Below are 20,354 nucleotides of genomic sequence, written 5' to 3' on the forward strand. Positions count from 1 at the left end.
CATCTCTGCTTGCTTCTGGCTAAATCCCACATTCGAATTAGAATCTTAGAATCTTAGAATCTTCTACCATGAGCCCCTCATAGGCCTGTGACCAGTCAGCCCCATGGCAAACTTTCAGTGCAGTCTCTTCATTTTACAAGCAGAGGGACTACGATTTAGAGATTCAGCTACTCATTTAAAATCTTGCCCTGCACTGTGCGTTATCCACAGCTAATGAGTTATGAAACACCACATCGAACACTAACGAGGCACTCTTGTGTTGGCTAGTTGAATTTAAATAAGTATAAATAAAATAAAATAAAATATCGCTCCAGCACCCAGCTGGGGGTCTAGGACAGGAGAACATACTCTGGGAACAAAGGTTTAGTCTTAAGCCTTATGGTCACTCAATCTGTGGAAACCGGTTTTGACCAGAAAAAAAAGAAGTGTGCAAGAAGTTCTGGTTAGAAACATATGTCCCCACTTGGGCACAGACTGGACAGAAATTCTTTAGAGGCCAATTCCCCAAGGTTCTCAGCAAACTCCAGAGTCCCTTGGTGACAGGATTTGCGTGACACAGTCCGATTTCCACCCCCGTGCTCAGGCTCAAGCCTGTCTGCTCACTGCCCTGTTGAGAGGCCGGTCCCGGCAGAGACAATACAGAGGGAGGCTCTGGCCCCAGGAAAGAAGCCAGGGACTGTCCCCAGGAGCCTCTAGTCTCATGGAGGTGCTCCCGGATCCCAGACTGCCCGGGATCTGGCGGTTAGGCACCCCAGAGAGGGCCCCCAACCCCTGCATAAGCAAAGCATACTTAAACCACCATTGACATGGCTCTCCCTACTTCTTCAAAAATGACACATGTCTTTGGCTTACAGATAAAAAGCATCAAGAGAACAAAACAAAAACCAGGAGGCTGAGATCAAAGAGGAGAGGCAGGCAGGGGAGAGAGTCGGATCAGAGGCACCAGGGCCGGGCAGGGAGCCACAGAATCCCGCGTGCACTCCGGGCGTCCTGGCAGCCGGGGTGAAGCAGGAAACGAGCTCGGCAGCTCGCCGGGAGGAAACAAACTAGATCTCCAGGGAAAACATTCTTTTCTCAGCTGTAGGGCTTCACAGAATGTTTGCAAAGAGACTCTTGCTAGAAGGGTCAGCGGAGAGGCCAGTGGGAGGGGTCTCCAGCAGCAGGGGACCCTCCACCGCCCTGCTGCCTCCCCATCCAGCCTAGTCAGCGGGCCAGGGTCATGGGTTGAATCACCTTGTCAAGGCTGCTCAGAGGGGCTCAGGCCAGCGCCCTGAGACAAGGTGCAGCCTCAGGGGTTCTGCCCGACTTGCTGTGGCGCTAGTGCTAACATCCCGCAATGACATGCGTGCCCACCCCAAGCTCCCCACTCTGGGACCCCTCCGCCTGGGCTGGGCTGTGGAACTGGCACACCAGCGGAGGGGTCATGGGTGACTTTCTGGCCCAGCAGTACTTGCAGAACAGATGTTCTCTGTGAGCAGTTGAAGGGAGCTCCGTACCCTTCACTGTTTTGTTCCCTGAGTGCTTTCCAGCTCCTCACTTAGGCCAGCCCCTGGGCCAGGAGTGACAGGTACATTGGGTACCACAGGAGACACAGTGTCTATTGACAGAGCTGCCGCCCAGAGAACAAAGAGCCCACGGGGAGACATTTTGTCCAACCTGGGGAATATCAGGGAAGGCTTCCTGGAAGTGGCGTGGTTGGGTTGTGTTTCGAAGAATAAAGAGAGATTAGCCCAGTGGAAATGGAGGGCAAGAACACTAGGCCTAGAGCCGGAAGGCTGTGCCTTGAATTCAGGGAACGTGAAAGAGAGCAGTGCCACGGGGTCAGGTGGAAGTGGACGCTGGAGAGGTGGAAAAGCTGGACCAGCCCAGCCCTGGCTGTGTGCACCTCGCCATGGAGTATGGCTTCTCTCCTGAAAGCTGGGGGAGGCATCAGAGGCTGTAAGCAGGGACAGGCATAGCCAGGGTGATGTGGGACTGGGAAGAGGACTCAGTCCACCAGATTTTTGCCTGCATGGAGGGCCTCCCAGACTGTGTATTGGGGGAAAGGGGCAGAATTGTGCCTGGGGACCTCCCCCTGCCTTTCTCCCAACTCACTGGGGCTGGGAGGCTAGTTGGGGTATGGGACAAAGACAGGCGCCTCAAGAGGATCAGAAACATCATGATCATGATGTCTTCCCACCCTCTGGCAAGCTCTTTCTCCCCATTTTACAGATGCGAAAACTGACTGGTTTAAAGTTATGTGTTCCTCAGTCCACCTGAGACCAAATGGGTGGCAGGGCCTGGCCGCATATGTATTCTCCTGGACCAGCCTGCGCAGGACCTTCCTCCTGGCCCCCAGGTCCTGGGGAACCCTGTTCTGGCTCAGGCAAATGAGCCCCTTGAGTGGGAAGTAGGGGACCGTCCTGGTGACCCATCGTCAGATCCCACCCCCACCCCCACTGGCATTTGTGGCCGTTCCCAACCTAACCCAGTCTCTTCCAGGAGGCTGTAGCTGTGCTCTGCTGTCAAGCAAAGCTGCCCGCAGCTTCCTACCCTGGGTGCCCTCCGCACAGTGTGCCCAGAGCCCCTCGGGCAGAGAGAACAGCAAAGCCAAAGGATCCGGGGCAGGAGGGGTTAGGTTTGCAGAACTGGAAGCAGTCTGTGTGTCTGGAACCCCAAAAGGGAGGGAACCACCTGGTGCGTGGTGTGGTGCTGGTGACATGAGAGAGACCCTAGGTAGGACTTTGGCCTTTGTTCTAAGATCAGTGGGTGGGGGGTGTTACTTAGAGGGTTTTAGGCAGAGACTGATGGTCAGTTCTACTCTACAAAATCAATCTGTGGAAGAAGGGAGACCCAGGGAGGGGTGTTGCAGTTGTCCTGGTGGGAGAGGGTTATCCTGACTGAGAGTCCTCAGAGCCCCACCTCTGGGACTCTCTGTCTGACCCCTGCCCCCCCCCCAGGACTTACTGTGGGGGTGGAGCAGGTGGTGACTATGAGTGGTGATTGAAGATCGAAGGGATTCCCAGCCTAGCTGCCAGCGAATGTGGGGCACCCATGCAAAGAGGAACCGGGTTACTGGGGGCTGTGTGCCCCCAGATTCTGGCCCAGAATCAGAATGCTGGGTTTATCTGCTGGATGGCTGGCTGGCTGGATGGTTAGCTAGTGGGTAGGGGTTGGCTGGTGGATGCATGGAGGGGGCTGAGTAGCTAGTGGATGCGGGGTGGCTAATGGATGGTGGGGGGCTGGCCGGCTAGTGGATGGGTGAGGGGTGTGGATAGCTAGTGGATGGGGGCTAGCTGGTGGATGGTGGGGGTGGCTGACTAGATTGTGGGAAGATGGAGGGATTAATGACATTCGTCATGAGCTGTTGGCTCTGTCTGCTCCAGAGCACTCTGCTTCCTCATCATAGAAAGATCTTTGGGCCTGGGGACCCTGATAGGAGCCACTGAGCCATGACCCCTGACTTTCCTTATTACCCTCCTGCACTCTGGGAAGCACTCAACCCTTCTCGACTTCGCAGAGCCCCTTCGCCCCGGAGTCAGTTCTTGTTTTTTTCCTTCCCAAACCATCAGACATTTGGCTCCCCAAAGCACCGTCCCAACCCACCCCATCTTTCATCGGCATCAGAGGAGCGGCCCAGAGAGTTACTTTTCTAGCCCCCAGCCCCTCCTTGGAGCCACTTCGGGGCCTAATGGTCTATTTCTGGAGTAGGGCTCACAGAGGCATGCAGAGGCTGGTGGCAGCGTCCCCTTGGGCTTTATTGTCACAGCCCTCCCTCAGGCCCTGCTCTGGGCCGGTTCCCAATGCCAGGAGAGCTGGGCCAGCCGTCTCAGTGGGAGCAGGCACGTCTGCTCAGAACAGCTCGGGGATGATGTAGTCGCTGTGGACACCATCGATCAGCCCTTCCCCGTTGTTGTGGACAAACCAGCAGGCGACCTTGGTGCCGACGCGGACATCCTTCCTGTAGTCTTTCTGGGAGCCCCTGGGAAAAAGGAAAGAGACGCTGTGATGCACTGTGGACCAGACGGCTGCTAGGCTCGTGGACTTCAAGCAGGAAAAGGGTGTGAAGTTGCTCATTCTAAGAGTCTAGAACTCTTTGGACAAGAAGGAAATCAAATGATTTGCTCCTTCTAGGGAGCTGAGTTTGGCCTTTTCCTGGTTAGGAGGGGCCTAGAGGGGGGGGGGGTCAGGATCCTGGAGAGAAACGAGGGTAGGTGTGCCACAGGAGACAAGAGCCTGCCAGACCCACGGGTGTGGGCGGAGAGAGCTCTCCAGAGGAGTCCCGTCACCTGGTGACCGTCAGCCGATGGTTCTTCACCACCATGGTGGCATCTGGCTTTGTGGGGTCAGAGCCTGGGTGGATGTCAGACACTTCAAAGTCAAAGGGATGGAAGAATTGTCCTGGGAACAAAAAACATTCACACTGTCGGCCCCTGCATGCTGTGAGCCCCTGACAACACCAGAGGGAGCATGGCCCCGGCCTTCAGGGTTGACGCAAAGGCTGACAGGGTGTCGGGTGTTGGGTCTAGAGCGACTGGGACAATCTCTCCTGGGGCGTCTCCCCTCTGCCATGTGTCCTGAACAATCTGAAGCTCGAACATTCCATACCCAGCAGCCCATGCGTCTGTGCCGACATCCGGTGACTGTCTACCACATAGAAACCCAGAAAGTCCTGGTGGACGGGATGCTTCTTCCACACCTGGTGCAGGATGACCACAAAAGTAACCCCATCTCCGAAGGAGACCACCATGTTCTTCTTCCTGTTGATTGTCACGGACAGCCTAGGAGAGAAGAAGAGCTCAGCAGGTGGGACCGGTGGTGGCCATGACACCGGGCATCTGCGTCCAGGGCGTCTCGGGAAGGCCTTTTCCGCACCTAAGGGCACACAGACTCTGGACACTATCTCAGAGGTGCTGGAGAGCAGGTGCCTCATGTGTGTTGACTCTGCGCTCTACTAGGAGATGCTTCATTCTTTTTCCCCCATAAGTAGGAACAGGGCTGTCCAGGGAGTCTAGAGACCAGGGATTGAGCCTCAGCTCAGCCACTGGCTTCTTGTGTGACCTGGGGTAGGTTCCGCCCCTCTCAGAGCTCCCCTGGGAGTAACAGCCTTGTCCCGCCCACTAGGCTCTGGGTGATTTGAGGAGAGAGGCTGAGCAGTCTGAGAAGGTTCCGGTTAACGAACTCAGCCAGAAAAGGAGAAACTGGGGATTAGTGTGTATTCAGTGTGTAGGTCCAACTAATGCTTACCTCCGCACAGCCCTTCCCTCAAAATCTGTCCTATGAACTGGCCAGCTACCATACCTGGTTGAGGCCACGCGGTCACCCTTCCCTGGGCGGGGGCTGAGCTCTGAGGCCACCGGTCTCACCTGTGACCCCTGCGGATCTTCTGGGATCCCTCAAAGGCTCCTCAGACCCTCGACCTGAAGTGCTCCTCAGAGACCCAGTGGGAGGCCTTACCCATCCTGTGAGATTGTGACCGTGTCCAGCCAGCTGAAGGTGCTCTGTGCAGCTCCGTTCCATAGGGTGACCTTCTCTGGTGTCACCTCCATCCGGAAGTCCATGTGAGCACTGGCAATGCCCAGTTTGCCAAAGTAAGTCTTTCTGGTCTTGGGGTCAGAGTTGCCTCCCTTATCGCCAATGATCTGCCCGTTAACTGTGAGGCCTGCCGGAGGGACGGGGCAGTGAGGGACCAGCGAGACCTTCTGAGTCCTCCAGCCAGCCTTGCTGAGGGGGAACAGCAGGGGGTCCCCAAAGTGAGACCAGGCCTTCAGAGCCAGCCCTCTCTGGTCTGGACACTCCTGGGTTACGCTGGTGGCCGAGGGCCCATGCTGCAGACTTGACACGTCTGGACCGGGAATGGAGTTCAGAGAAAAGCTATCTCCCAGACACGGACTGCCCCAGAGCACCCTCAACCCTGACCATCTCTCCAACACAGTGGGGTCCTTGGTGAGCCTGTGGCTCTGGACAGCCCCCTCACGGTATAAGCTACACAAAAAGATGATGCCTTATGGGCAGAGTGAGGCACTGGTCGCAGCCGCAGCCTCAGCCCCCACCTGTGACAGGGTCCTGAATGAGGCGCAGCACCGTGCCCGGGTCTTCGTCGATGTTGAAGCAGATGGCGTCGTCCTTCTGCGGGACTTGGATGATGAAGTGGGGATCCCCGTCCACTGAAGGCACATCAGAGAAAGGACTGGCTCACCGTTCTAGGAGGAACCTCCCCTCCCATCTTGGCCCCAATGGGTAGACTCCTAACAGGTAGGAGTCGCTGGGCCCTGGGCCCCTGGTCTCACCCCAGGAGGAGCAGGGAGCACTCACCGTAGTAGTAAGGTGTCTGAGGAGGCTGGTAGCTGGCTGTGGACGCAGAGGGAGAGAGGCTGAGCTAAATAAGCAGGCCGGGGGGAGGCACCAGGACCCCCAACCAGGGTTTGGTTCGGCCCCTCCCCTTCCTGCTTCCCTAGGCTCTCAAACCACCCCCATCTCCTCAGGCCCCCAACCATCTGCCTGTTCCAGAGAGCTGACTCACAAAGACTCCAGAAGAGAATATGACACAGGGCCAGTCTCTGGGCAGTGCCCTCTGGGCGGGGTGGGGGGTTCAGGAGGGGCAGGGGCTGTGGCCACGGGCCTGTACTCACTCAGGTAAGCCATGGAGCGCGCCACTGAGGAAGGAGACCAGAGGGCAGTCGTGAGCGGGGTCGGAGGGTGCCCTCTCCCCCAGCCCCATACCTCTGCCTGTCCTAGGGCCACAAGTCTCCAGTGGAGCCCCAACCCTGACAGCTGGAGGCTTGGGATGCGACTCCTAAGGTAGGCTTTAGAAATGGGAGCATGCCCAGGGAACGCCTTTCGAGGACCGGTGGAAATACGGCTGTAATTTCTAGGTTGAGGCAGAATGTGACGTGGCTAAAATGTAAGCCACGAGATCGTCTGCTTCTCTGTTATGAACAATGTTCACAGCAGAAGCCATCCCACACCCCTGAAGTCCCTCTCCCCAGAAGCCCACAGCTGTCTGTTGTCCTTGGTACTGAACCCCTCCCCGCCAATGCACACTCCTGTGTCCATGTCTGCCCCCAGTGACTGCCTCTGACAGCCCCGTGCTAATGGCAGAGCAGGCAGCCGGGCCAGAGGCTCTGCGCAGAGCCGGCAGGTGGGGGCTGGGGGGCCCTACCTGGTGGGGGAGGGGGACTTGCTGGGGTTGAGGATGCGATTTGATAACGAGAGAGTACTGTGAATCCCGGTGAGGGGCCTGGGCTGAAGTCCCAGCTTGGCCACCTGCTGACTTAAGTCCTCTAACTAATAGTCTTAGGCTCTCCATGCCTCAGTTTCCTCGCTATAAAATGGGAACCACAAGAGGACGCCTTTAGAGGATCGCTGTGGTATCAACGGAATGTCAGTGCCTGACGTGAGAATTGGCTCATTTCTGCAGGTCATGGAAAGCTCTCGTGCTGATTGTCCCTCACTAGTCGGGGAAAGCCACCTCCAAACTGCCCACGAGGACCTGCTGAGGCTCAGAGAGGGCAGAGCCCAGACCGCGGTGGCTCTTGGGTTGGCAACAGCACTGGGACCTGGGTGCAGGTGTCCTAAGGGTCCCTCCCTGGCCTTGGCGTTTGGAAAGGCCTCCTTGGTTCTCTCTTGTCCCCATGCTGGGATACCCGCCCAGCCGCTGGTAGAAGCTCACCTTCTGTGTCCACAGGCCCTGTGAGGGAGGAAGGGGAAAAATGTGTTAGGTTCCACAGACTCCTGGTGTCAACCCCAGTGCTACCAACTTGCCGTCCACCCCACCCCAGGCTGTGGGCCTCCCAGCAGACAACTCCTCCCCACCCCCAAGGGCATATCGCCTGGAGCCAGGAGCTCCTGGAGCTCCTGGAGCCAGGAGCCTGGCCTGGACCAGATCTTTGCCTCCTGTGTCTCCCCTGGCCAAACCCCCATCCCCACACCCAGGTACAGGGCGCTTAGGAGTCCCCTCTTGGAATCTGGTTGAACAGGCCTGTCAAGCCTCCAGCACTCAAGGCCTTTTCCTCTCACAATCCCCAGGCACGTGCTCTGGGCCCAACTTTCAAGCTCTTCCTGTCTAACTGAGCACCTCCATGCTGCAGCCAAAGCCTCTCCTTGAAATCACCCTCGGCAAGGTGTCCCTTGACTCATATCCCTTTAGAGATGCAGAGGCCTCTCTGTTCAGCCCCCACACACTGTCCATGCTGGTGGCTTTACTCCCTCCACAACACCCTCCCCAAACCTCAGCCAGGTTTCCTTCTATGCCCCCTGGACCTGCCCCTCTGGAGCAAGGCTGGGTCTCGCCAGCCTGGCTTGTTCCTCTTCTAGGCACCCAAGGCCCTGGGTCTGGAAGGCCTGCGAGTTCTGGCCTGTACTCTCCATGCCCACCTTCTCCGGGCTTGTCAGCGATGGAGGTCTGGTCTTCGTTGTCCTCAGGCTTGGTCACCACCATGGAGGTCAGTGGAGTCACAAAGTGGTACTTGAGGGACAGGTCCAGGGCCTGGGCAGTGAGGTTCTCCTTCTCCTCACCATGGGCATTCTTGCTGTGGGGAGGGACAGAAGTGTCAGCCGGAGAAGAGTTCCCTGCCTGCCCTCCTCTGCTCTGGCTCCCAGAACCAGGCCAACCAAGAGCCCCAGAGGCAGCCCGGGAGTGCCTTTTCCCAGGGTAGAACCCTCGAGTGCTCAGAGAAGACTGGTTCACCAGCTCCTTGGGACAGACGGACAGCCTGTGTCTGAGGCCAGGCCTCAGATTCTCCACTATAGGATAGAAGAGGCGTAACATGGCGTCACAACCCTCGCTCATGACCGTGTCCCTGTGCTGAGCGCTCAGCCCGTCCCAGCCCCTGCTCCAGGGACTTTATAGGCCCATGACCCCCGGAAGGAAGGCTGACAGGCCCTCTCCGATGGGCCCAAGCTCCGCCTTCTGGGGGCTGAGGACAAGGTCCCAGCCTTCAGCTGTGTTCAGCCTCCCCATCCTTGTGGGCCCACGCTGGCTGTGGGCGACAGGGTGCTGAGGCCAGACGTCAGGCTGGGCTCTGCCCTGGGGAAACCATCCCGTGAGGCTGGGCTGAGAAGAGGGGAAGGCAGCTGGGACAGCACGTGGAGGGGCACATCCTGGGGAGTGGCTGCGGCTTCTTCCTCTTGGGCTCCCCCAGAGCACAGCCAGCACAGGGGCAAGCACAGGTAGGGCGTGGGGTAGTGTCGGGGGCGCAGGGGTGGAGTCTGGCTATGGGAGGGGTCATTGGCATCACCGCTTCTCCAGCAGCTGCTCAATGGTGAGGTAGGCCCAGAGCCGCTCGATGTAGTTCCCAAAAATGTAGTCCTGCTCCTTCAGAGCCTTTTCCATTTCCTTCATGTCCACCTCCTTTGTGAAGGTCAGATCATTGGTGGCCTAAGGTGGGGGTGAGAGGAGGCCAGAGGCTTGAGGGCTGGAGGCCTGGCCTAGGTGGCCCCATTTCGAGGGCTACCACTGCTGGACCGTCAGCCCGGAGGCCAGAGCCCCATCGGTGCTGATCCCCCGTCCACAGCACACATTCTGGCCCTGGCCCAGCTCACCCCATGGCCCTTAACGTCCGCCTTAAAGTTGTTCATGTCCTCGTCCAGCAGGCGCCCAGCCACCACAATCTCAGAGCCGTCGTAGAAGTGCTGGTAAGCATTCTGGGTGAGGTCCTGGATGGCGTTCTCAGGGTACTCTACCTCCACGCCTGTCAGCAGCGGGTTGGCCACCTCCTCGTAGAAACCCTGGAGTCCAGAAAGGGGACCTGGTCATCTCAGGTCAAGGGGTGGGCATGGAGAGGACAGGCTGGGCAGGTGCCCCCGGCTGCCTCCCCAGGTGTGGATCCTCCAGGCTGAGCCAGTTCCAGGTCCTGATCTCTACTTCCTTGTGGCCCTGACTGTGCCCTTCAGTTTGTGGGAGACTTCCCTGACCCCCTCCAGCACACACAACCCGCCCCCCCCACCGGCAACTAGGAAGATCCTGGGAAGAACAGAAAGTAAGCACAGAGTTCTTGGCACATAGAAGGTACTTGAGAAACTTTTGTTGAAAAGAAAATAAGAAAGAGAAAGCAAAGGAGGAGAAGCTGACTAGAGAAGATGACATGGGCGTGAGCACAAGGGTCAAGAGAGACAAGGCAGAGGCATGAGGGGTTGGTCTACTGCAGAGGTGTAGGCACGGGGGGGGGGGGGGGGATAGGGTCGGTAGACTTAGCAAATGAAAACACAGGACGTGGGACGCCTGGGTGGCTCAGTTGGTTAAGCAGCTGCCTTCGGCTCAGGTCATGATCCCAGTGTCCTGGGATCGAGTCCCACATCGGGCTCCTTGCTCCGCAGGGAGCCTGCTTCTCCCTCTGACTCTTCCTTCCACTCTGTCTGCCTGTGCTCGCCCTCGCTCGCTCTCTCTCTGACAAATAAATAAATAAAATCTTTAAAAAAAAAAAAAACACAGGACGTGCCGTTGATTTGAATTTGAATGTCAGGTAGACAGCAAATTCAGTTTAAGTGGAAGTATGTCTGTCAGGGGATGAGTTGCCTATCCCCAAAGTCCATATATTAAGATCCTTTCCCGCAGGATCTCAAGATGTGACCTTTTTTGGGATTAGAGGATTAGGGAGGTTACAGAGGTAATGAGTTAAAATGAGACTGTTGAGGGGCACCTGGGTGGCTCAGTGGGTTGAGGCCTCTGCCTTCGGCTCAGGTCATGATCTCAGGGTCCTGGGATCGAGCCCCACATCAGGCTCTCTGCTCAGCAGGGAGCCTGCTTCCCTTCCTCTCTCTCTGCCTGCCTCTCTGCCTGCTTGTGATCTCTCTCTGTCAAATAAATAAATAAAATATTTTTTTAAAAAATAAAATAAAATGTAAAAAAATGCCTTTGGAGCAGGTCCTAGTCAATATATCTGGTGTCCTTCTGAACAGGGAGCAGTTCAGATCCAGAGACAGACACCCACGCAGGGCCGATGATGTGGAGGGATAGGGAGAAGGTGGCCATCCATGAGCCAAGGAGAGACACCTGGAGCAGACCCTGCTTTCACAGCCCCCAGAGGGGAGCAGCCTTGCTCATACCTGGATCTCAGACCTGTAGCCTCTAGAACAGCAACACAGTCCATTTCTGTGGTGGGAGCCCCCCAGTGGTACCCCCCAGTGGCACCTTGTTGTAGCAGCTGAGCTCGCCAGGCCGCCCTGAGGGCATGCTTACACTACAGAATTGTTCAGTTTATAGGACATTCATATTCGACCCCTTATTTGGTCTGGCCATCCCACGGAGGAAGCAAGTCTATTCTGTGTAGCCCGAGGACAAAATCAACCACCACTGATGTCTAAGAGGTAGCTAGAGGTCCATGTGAGCCCAAGAGGTGACACTTTCTAACAAGTAAATATGTCACTCGGTGGGACAGCTGCCTGAAAAGGTAATGAGCTCCCCACCTCTGGAAGTGTGCGAGACAAGGCATACCTGCAACTGCAGGTTAGCATCAGAATCCTCATAAATGCGCCGGGCCAGCCCATGGTTCTCCAGCGCCATGCTTTCCAGGAAGTTGTAATTCAGATTGTTGCCAAAGCCCAGGTTATACAAGGGGAACTTGCCCCCAATGGCGTTGCGTACATTCTCTTGGATTTTTTCAGGTCTGCTTTCCCCTGCAGGAGAAAGGAGCGTTCTCACTCCAGCCACAGCCCAGCAGTAAGCTGGCCCAGCTCTGTCTGGAGGTATCAGACTTCTGCCCACGCAGAGCTTGTGGGGTCACAGCCACAAGCCCTTGTCGGGGCAGGGGGGTAGTCCTCAGCAAGGGAAGACAGGACACTGCCTTTAAAGGGCTCCCAGGCCACTGGGAGAGCCACCCGAGATCTCGCCGCATGCCGGCTCCAGAGCCGCCTGCCTCACCAACGTTGGCGTCCCCATCCGTCAGCATGATGACAATGGAGGTGCTCCTCTCTGGGACTCTGTGCTCCTCCCGGGCCTTGTTCAGCATGCTGATGGCCCTCAGCAGTGCATCGTTGATGTTGGTCACTGGCACACAGACATAGACAGCGCCGTAAGAGAGTGTCCTCGGGGGACCAGGGTGGAGGAGGTCGGGACAAGCAGGCCTCCTGCTCTTGGACCCCAGGGTGCTGTTGGCCAATGCATGGCGGTGCTCAGTAGGTATTGACTGAGTGACCCAGCGAGGGGTGGCTGAATGACTCACTCTTTTGATGGGGACAAAAGGACCAGCCTCAAGGGGCTGCCGGAAAGTAGGTGTGAAAGCAGTTTGGGAAACTGTCAGATAGACTCCCAGACCCGCTCCCTGGGAGGAGAGGGACGCCGTAGTGACATCACTCGTCATTTTCCCGAAGACAGCCTAGGATGAAGGCTGTCCGCGGCGTCATCTTGCTGGGACTAGCAGGGTACCAGCATCACGGGTTAGAGAAAGGAAGAGGGGGCTCCCCAAGCCCACAGAGAAGATACCCCACTATCAAGCCTGAGACCCCCCGCCCGGCACCCTCAAGCTAGGCTCTGCAGGGCTTAGCTCAGCGAAGTCTCCGCCCCAAGGCACGAAGGAGGAGGATGGTGAGGCCAAGGGGTGCGGCAGGATGCGTCGGCCCTTCCCTCCCATCTTACTTCCTTGTTCGCGAATATTCTTCACGAATGTCCTGGCCTGCTCGATGTTCTCGGGGGTGGCTTGAACTAAGTTGTCTTTCCAGGTGGTCACATCACCACTGAACAGAATGAAGTTCAGGTAGTCCTCCTGCTTCACATCTTCCAGGATCTTGAGGAGGGCATCCTTGGTCTGGGAAGGAGAGAGAGCAGCAGACAAGAGGCTGGGAGGGAGCGGCCGGCGGCCAGCCAGCTGTCTGTCTGTCCTCCCAGCCGGGCTGGCGTGGGGGCAAATACCTGCTCCATTTTCCGACCGTACATGGAGCCGCTGACGTCGATGACGAAGACCACGCTCTTGGGCACCACCGGCAGGCCTTGAGGTGCAAAGAAGTGCACGAAGTAGCCGTTGACTATCTGGGAAGGGGAGAGAGAGAGAGGAGGCCACGTGCCCTTGGCGACTCTTGCAAACAGAGTGCAGACATTTACCAGCTCCAGAAAACAACGGTCCTTGCACACATCCACCATGGGGTGCCGCACGAAGGCTCTGGACTGTCTGTCATCCCCAGGCCGTGCAGGAAACTTGGCCTTGGGCTGAGGACTGCTGATCTGGGCACGAGATGCCACTGTAGACCCTCCTGTGCCAGCCCCCCCCCCCCAGCGGGGCTGCCAAGCAGCTACCTGCACGTTGGCCGGGGACTCCCTGTTCACGTCGTAGGTGATGATAAAATCCCCGTTGATCAGGGAGTCTGTGCAGGTTGGGCACGAACGCTGCTGGTCCATACTGGGCTTGAAGGACACGTGGCCCTGGGGGAGGCGACAGAGGGCCTTGCTCAGCTTGGCCAGGGCCTGTGGACCTTGTGCTTCCCTGAGGAGGAAGACAGAGACCCCACAGGAGGAGACCAAAGGTGGCGGCTGGGGAGGGGGGCGGCACCTGGGCAGTCCAGCTGCCATCCAGAATGCTTTGGCCTTCCTGAGCACCTCGGGGGGATATGGGGGGCCCAGGGTGAACTCACTGCCCTGCAGAAACCACCAGCCCTCCTAGCACATGCTCCTCAGGCATTGACCGGGAATCCCTGAATGACTAAGGTTTGCTATTCAGGTGACATTTATTTATCCACTGCCCATGATGAAAAAGGCCCCTGGAATGGCTGAGGTTCTTGGGAACCCGAGGCATCAGCACCAAGATTCCCTTTCATCTGTCACCCCTCAGGGCAGTCAGCAGATCTAAATGACACCCTCTGGCCTCAGTGTCCTTATCTATAACATAGACAATAAATTGCACTGCCTACTTCCCAAGATAAAATGAGACTGGGCCTTATGAATGATTCCCCTGTGCCCCATCCTCAAGGCAGCTGGGACCCCAGATCACAGCAGGACTAGCGCTGGCCTCCTGCACCCTCACCCCTGACCTGAGTGGCCAGAGAGAAGTGATGGCGGTGAGTATTCCCCTCTCCCCTTCTCAGCCAAGCCCTGGGCTTCACGCTTATCCCTTTAGTGTCAGGGTTCCTGCCCTGCCCTCCCCCCAGGCCTGAGAACACCACCTTTTTCCCTGAGAAGGACTTGGTGAGGGCGCTGCCCAGGAGGTCATTGGTGATGAACGAGGCCTCAGCATCCAGCAAGCTGATGCCCTGGGGCTCGTAGATGTCTGCCTCGATCTGGAACGTGCAAGAGTAGGAGGGGTCACTCAGAGACAGCACAGAGAGAGGCCAGCCTCCATATTTGCCCAGGACAAGGCCAAGGGGATGGAGAGGGTCAGTGAGGGAGCAGGGACAGCCTCCCGATAAGTCCTAATGGCTAAGCCTCATGTCTCCCTCCAAGAAAAGGACCTCGAAGGCGTGTAGACAGCTCGGTCACCCCAAGTCTCTCGCATCACCTGCCATCTAGTGCCCTGCACTCCAGCACTAAGGCATCTCCTTTGGCTTTCAGCTCGGACGCTCCTCAGCCTTGGTGGGATTGGACCTCTGCGTTCTCGACCCTGCTCCGCGCTCTGGTCCAGCGCCCTTCCCTGCAGCCCACCCCCCACCCCGCACACCTGCACGTTCACCCTTGTCCTTTCAGCACGGTCTGCAGGGGGGTTGATTACCTCAAAGTGCTTGACCAGCTGCTTGGGCTGGACCTTAAGGAACATCTCATATTTGCCCTTGTGCCTCTTCAGCAGCTCCTCGTAGGTGAGCTCGAAGGTGACCTTGCTGCCCGCCGCCACGTTGACGGAGACTGTGAATTTCTCCAGCTTCCTCCCGGAGGCCCTGAATGGGGTGTAAAAACCACCCTGCAGACTGCACCAGCCCGCCTGCCTGGGCCCTCGGCTCAAGTCCAGCCCCATGGAGAGACCCTCCCCTCTCTGAGACCTGCTGGTCCCCAAGCAAGTAGGATAATGTCATAAGCATCACAGGCACATTTTGCTATGATCATGAAAGAGTAACAGTACCAAGAACCTGGGCCCCTGTCGTCTGCATCTCTGAGAGCCCCTGCAGCCCACACACTCTTTCCAAGGCCGGGGTGCGGGGGGACCCTCTTACTTGACCAAGCCGGCTGTCTTGCCCTGGGACACAGCCTTTTCATACTGCTTCTTGGCGACTTCCTTCTCCTTGACATTCCCGGGGTAGGTAACACCGTCGATGGTCCTACGAGGAAGGAGAATTGGGGGCTCAAGCTGAGCCAGACTCCCCACCCCCACCCCCCAGCCTGGAACCAGCGGCCATGGCGACACCCACAAGGTGAAGTTGGTGATGAAGGCCGTCTTGGGCAGCTCCACGTCAAAGGACACCTCCTTGGCCGTGTCTGCACGGTTGACAGCTCTGGTGGTGACGACATTGTGAGCAAATCGGGAGGTCACCTTGCAGCTGATCTTGGTGCTGTAGACCTCGATGCCATTGACGACCTGCAGGAGGGGACAGTGATCGGCCTCTGGGAAACCAGGCCTTCAGCCTGGCTGGTCCTTCCAGGCTCCCCCTGCAGAACCCAGAGCCCCTGTCTGGTAAGTGGCGCCTCCAGTTTCCCAGGCACTGTGACAGAAGCCCGGGCGGCCTCCTCCATCCTTGCATTCAATCGGCCACCTTGGTTCTGGAATGTTCTGTCCTTTCTAACACCTCTCTCCCCCTCGGAGACCAGGGGCTCCTTGGCCGGCAGGGGCCTTGTCTGATTCAGCCTTTGTCTCTTCTTGTTCCCTGGCCCCACAGGCTCCTTAACTCAGTCTGCCTTGGAGCTCAGCACCAAGAAGCCCCTCAGGGAAGGGTTTTGCACCATGAGAAGGAACTTCAGGATGGTATTGCATGTGTTGATGCCAAGAAGAAGAGGAGGGGGAGGGATAGAGCAAGGGGGAGGGGGAAGAGGAGTGGGGGAGGGAGAGTCAAGTCTGACCCGGTCCCTGTCCATCTCCCACTTAAAGAGAGGAGGGAGAGGGGGAGGAGGGGGAAGGGGTCAGAGAGAGGGAGGGCACTTGCTCTACCTCCTTAATTCAATTCTGGATCTGTGTACATGCAGCTAGCTGTAGCCAGGGAGGTCTGATAAAAATCCAAGCCTGACCCTCTCTGTATCCCACTTAAACCCTCTTATGCTCCCCATCACCCTCAAGACAGTCATCCCCATGGCTTCAAGGTCCTCCAGGCAGGTCCCATCTCTCTGATCATCTGTGCTCCAGCCACCCCGTGTCTCTGGCCCTGGAGCACCTGCACCAGCTCTTCCTGCCCACCTGCACTTGGAAAGAAATCCCGTTCACATGCACCCCAGCCCTCCTCCTCTCCTTTGGTAATTGCTTGATTCTGTCCCCAGACGGGCACTAATTTCCCATGCCAAGGGGACTGTGTGGGGAGGGCCTTTGTGTCGCCACACCTTCTCTCCAGTGGGGCTGGTGGACTGGGGGAAGGTCTAGGGAGACTTCTGGCTCGAACAGGATGTGAAGATGCTTCATGAGGTTGTGTGTCCCCTCGTGAGGCTGTGTGTCCCCTACACATAGGGCCTGGTACCATCAAGTGCTGGGTAAGTGTTTACAGGAGACAGGGCCGGCAGAAGAGTGGTCCTGGGCTGTTTCCAGGAGGTCCGTGAGCATGCTTTTGTGGCACTGTTTCCCAGGGGTCTTGAGTCGCATGGGGTCTGCCAGGGCAGGGGGCTGGGAGCTGTCTGCCGACTGGGAGGGACCTTTAATTATGGCCCACCCCTTCTGCTATTGGGCCACCAGCTCCATTCTGCTCCGCCACACCCCACCCCATGCCCAGTGAAAGTTCTCACCCCTTCCGGGAGGCTCCGTTTCTGCAACAAGAAAGACAAACACAGCAATCAGGCCAAGGCCAAGGCCACTGTGGCCTGGGAGCAGGCTCTGTGTTGAGGCCAGGGTTCAGCAGTCATCTCCCACACACATACCTCTTGAGGGGCCTCTGGACGTAGGACCCTCCCAGAGCCACTTCAGAGAAGGAAGGGCTCTGAGTAGATGGGGAAACCGAGGCCCAGGTAGGGCAGGTCTCCAGGTTCTCCAGGGGGAACAGGGCTGGGAGAACCAAACCAGCTATCTCCCCACCCCACATACTCTGACTCACTCTGCCTTTCCCTGGACCTCGAGTTCCTGAGGCCTCCCCTCCGAGGACACCCCCCCCCCCACTGCACCTCCGTGAGGCTCAGCTCAGCCCTTCCTGGAGTCCTCCGCGCTTCTCTCAGGTGTGGACCTGCACAGCCCCTCAGTGAGGTGAGCCCTTTCTGCTGCTTGCCCATGTGATAGGTGGGGAAACGGAGGCCGACAGCGATTTAAGAGCCCAATACCCAGCCTTGTCCCCAACGGCTCACTGCCTCGCCTCCTGCCTCCTCCTCTCCCCACATAGAGGACGGTCCATCCTGTTGCTTCTGCCCATGTGACAGGCTCAGATGGCAAAGATGGGACAGACTTACCCCCAGGGGTCGGGAGGGGATTCTTGGGAAGCCAGAGGCCACCAGGCCAGAAAGCAGGGCCAAGATGAGGCAGGGCCTCCACGCCGATGCCATCGCTGAGCGCGCAGGCCTGGTCTGCGCTCCTTATATGGTGAGCCTGGTGTTTTCCGAGTGGGGTCAGTGACCTGCAGTGTCAAGCGGGAAGAGCGGGAGGTGGGGGGCTCCCCGGGGAACTGGGGCGTGGGTGGAGTAACAGGTCTTGGATCCGCCTATGCCAAGGGGGCCCACAGGGATTGTCAACAGTCAACAGCGTTGGGACACGGAGGCTGGGGTGGGGGGAAGCAGACCGCTGCGCTGCGCGTTGGGTCATGGGCCTGGGGCTCCCTGGGTGTGGGCTCACAGGGCGTGGAGTCACACTGAAAGCCAATGGCGTCTCAGCACTGTTGCCTGTTACCTGCACTGCTGACATGGCCTCAGGGCTGGCCTTCTGGAAAGAAGCCCTCAGCCTTCTCCAGGCGGCCAGGGCGCAAAGCCAGGTGCATAGCCCCGAGGCTCCCTCCGACCTCCGTGGCCACACCCCTTGTTCATTACACGTCCCGTGTTCTTATGCTGGAGGGACAGGACGAAGCCCACGTCCTGGGCTCCAGCCCTCCCTGTGATCTGGCTCCAGCCTGCTTTTCCGAACGCATTCTTCCCCCACTGGTGCGCCTGCCCCTTCTCGGCACCTCACACCTCCCTTCCTGCCAGCTCTATGTCCTGCCTCCAGAAGCCTTCATGCTTTCCAGCTGAAAGGTCATCTAGCTGACCCTAGATGGCCCTGCTTCAGGCTCCCGGTCCCCAAGGACCTGCTCCATCACTACCTTTCATGGAGGCTTGCATGTTTGGATCTGATCGTCCCCCTGGACTCCGAGCTCCCGGAGGGCCGGGCCATGTCACACATTCATCCCTGTGTTCCAAGGGCCTGGCCAGGGACTCAGTGGCCCTCGCCTCCTGGAGAGTCCTTCCCCGAAGAGTCTCCAGGGAGGCTGGAGCTCTGGCTTCCGGGACAATGGTAGCTTCAGAGGCAGAGCCCCAGGCCTCTCCTGGGCTACCCCAGGGCCCTGCCTGCCCCCAGACCTTCCAGAGTGGTGGCCATGGGCTGGACACACACAGGCTCTTTTGAGAAAAGTGGCCCAGGGACCCTCCCACGGGGCGGCTGCTGAATGGTGTTGAGGAGGCTGCCTGAGCTACGTGATGGTGTCCTGTGGGCTTGGCCAAAAGCTCCGCACCCAACTATGACTTGTACAGAGAGAGCTGACTGCTGGGAGCAGAGAGAGAGCGAGAAGGCGGAAAGACGACTCCATGAGGGAGCAGAAAGCCATGAGGAAGAAGGGGACCCGTGGTTGGCAGTGACATGACAGAGAGTTGCTGACTCGACAGGAGGATGTGGGACCAAATGAAGCAACACAGAGGGGCCACCACCCATGTGGGGCCAGCTGGGGTGCCCATGTTCCCCGGGCCTCCAGAATCCTTACACGGCCCCATGGCCAGCTGGAGCCCCACTCAGGGCCTGATGGGGACCCGCGCCCCACTGCTGACCCCCGGGAGCAGAGAGAAGTCCCCTCTCAGAGCTGCGCCACCCAGCCCTGCAGCCCGGCCACCAGGTTCCTGGCTCCTACGACAGCTTGTTCATGTGGCCCTTTTGAGTACCCATGGTCACCGACCACGGGGTGACGGGGGACTGTGGCAGAACAGTTGTCCGACCAGCATTGTCCAATGGTTGCTTGGGGCCCTGTGGTCAACTACAGAGCTTCCCCAGCCCTCGGAGGACTTCTGAGGCAGCTCAGTAGGCACTGGAGGGGACAGTTGGGCACTTGGAGAGATCCAGAGTCACACGCAGAGTTGAGAATTAGATGGAGTCCAAGAGCTCTTCGGGCTCACTGCTTTTCCACTCTTCAGGAAGGCTTTCTTCGGGCCAGTGACCAGCCGTCTGGCTGCTTCTCCCTTGAGAAGCCCTGGAGGCTCTCGAAGGCACTTGGTCTCTGAAACACCATTGGCCACCCCCCGCCTGCCCCCAAGGGCTCTGTGTTCCCTGGACCTGGGGCAGCTCTGGAGCTCAGCATTTGTGTGATTGATGTGGGGCCTCGTGGACCTCCATCGCCATGGGAACTGGATGGAAAGCCAGCAGAGAAAAAGTAGATACCTTCGGAAAGGAGAGACCCACCAACCTCCACCCCAGGGCCAGCGGCTCCCCTAGGTACAGAGACAGCTTCATCTCCCTGCATCCTGTGTCACTGCACTTTAACAGCGCCCCCAGGGGGAGCCCAGGGAAGGAGCCCCGCAGGGATCATTCCAGGCCTCAGCATGAGGAGCTGGTGGGGCCACGGTTGCTATCTCCCTGATATCAGCGCCTCTAGGGGGTGGTCGTCTCTGCATTTGGGAAATATCCCGGCTCCCCCAGCTGGAATTGCAAACCCACAGCTGGAAATGGGGCTCGGGGGAAGGCCTGCGGAGACCCCCTGCCCACCGGCTGTAGCGTCCAGCTCCCAGCAGGGCTTCTCTGGGACTCCAGATCCCCATCGATCTCATATGCTCCTTTCATATGCTCATTTTAAGTGATGCTTTGGAATATCTAGAACCAAATCCCAGCAGGCTGGGATCCGCTGCCCAGCCTGACGAGAGGATCCACATGGGGGGTTAAGCACACAGATGCTGACACCGCTGACACCAGACAGCATGGGTTCAAATCCCAGCTCTGGCATTTATGAGTGATTTTGGACAAATCACTGAACCTCTGCTTTTTCAGCTGTAAATCGGCCTGAAACAAGTATCAGTGGGAACGTACACTTGGTTAATCCCATAAAGACACAGAACAGTGCCCGTAGAAGCTGCCAGTGTCCTGGGAGGGGAGCTGGGTGCAGGAGGCACTCCAGGCACTCCTCTGGCTTGGGGTTGGGCAGCTGCCGTGGACAGAGTGAGGTGGGGCCGA

The 20,354-nt window shown here is 58.0% G+C and overlaps 1 protein-coding gene across 1 annotated transcript; it reads right to left on the bottom strand.

The window, feature by feature from the left end:
* Nucleotides 1-3,713: 3,713 nt before the first annotated feature.
* On the bottom strand, nt 3,714-17,530 carry ITIH3 (inter-alpha-trypsin inhibitor heavy chain 3). The gene is made up of 22 exons (XM_045079033.1): nt 17,408-17,530; nt 16,757-16,777; nt 15,244-15,410; nt 15,049-15,153; nt 14,613-14,775; nt 14,071-14,184; nt 13,208-13,333; nt 12,827-12,943; nt 12,554-12,722; nt 11,840-11,965; nt 11,414-11,595; nt 9,523-9,708; nt 9,219-9,358; nt 8,356-8,510; nt 7,652-7,669; nt 6,612-6,635; nt 6,295-6,330; nt 6,033-6,146; nt 5,437-5,641; nt 4,588-4,760; nt 4,269-4,380; nt 3,714-3,961 (listed from the first exon to the last, which is right to left on the bottom strand). The coding sequence occupies exons 1-22, from the start codon at nt 17,498-17,500 to the stop codon at nt 3,832-3,834; spliced, it is 2,676 nt and encodes an 891-aa protein (XP_044934968.1). The 5' UTR covers nt 17,501-17,530; the 3' UTR covers nt 3,714-3,831.
* Nucleotides 17,531-20,354: the final 2,824 nt, after the last annotated feature.

Source organism: Mustela putorius, unplaced genomic scaffold, assembly GCF_011764305.1.
Source record: "Mustela putorius furo isolate JIRA1106 unplaced genomic scaffold, ASM1176430v1.1 tig00000095_pilon_pilon_pilon, whole genome shotgun sequence".
In the NCBI taxonomy this organism is placed as follows: domain Eukaryota; kingdom Metazoa; phylum Chordata; class Mammalia; order Carnivora; family Mustelidae; genus Mustela; species Mustela putorius.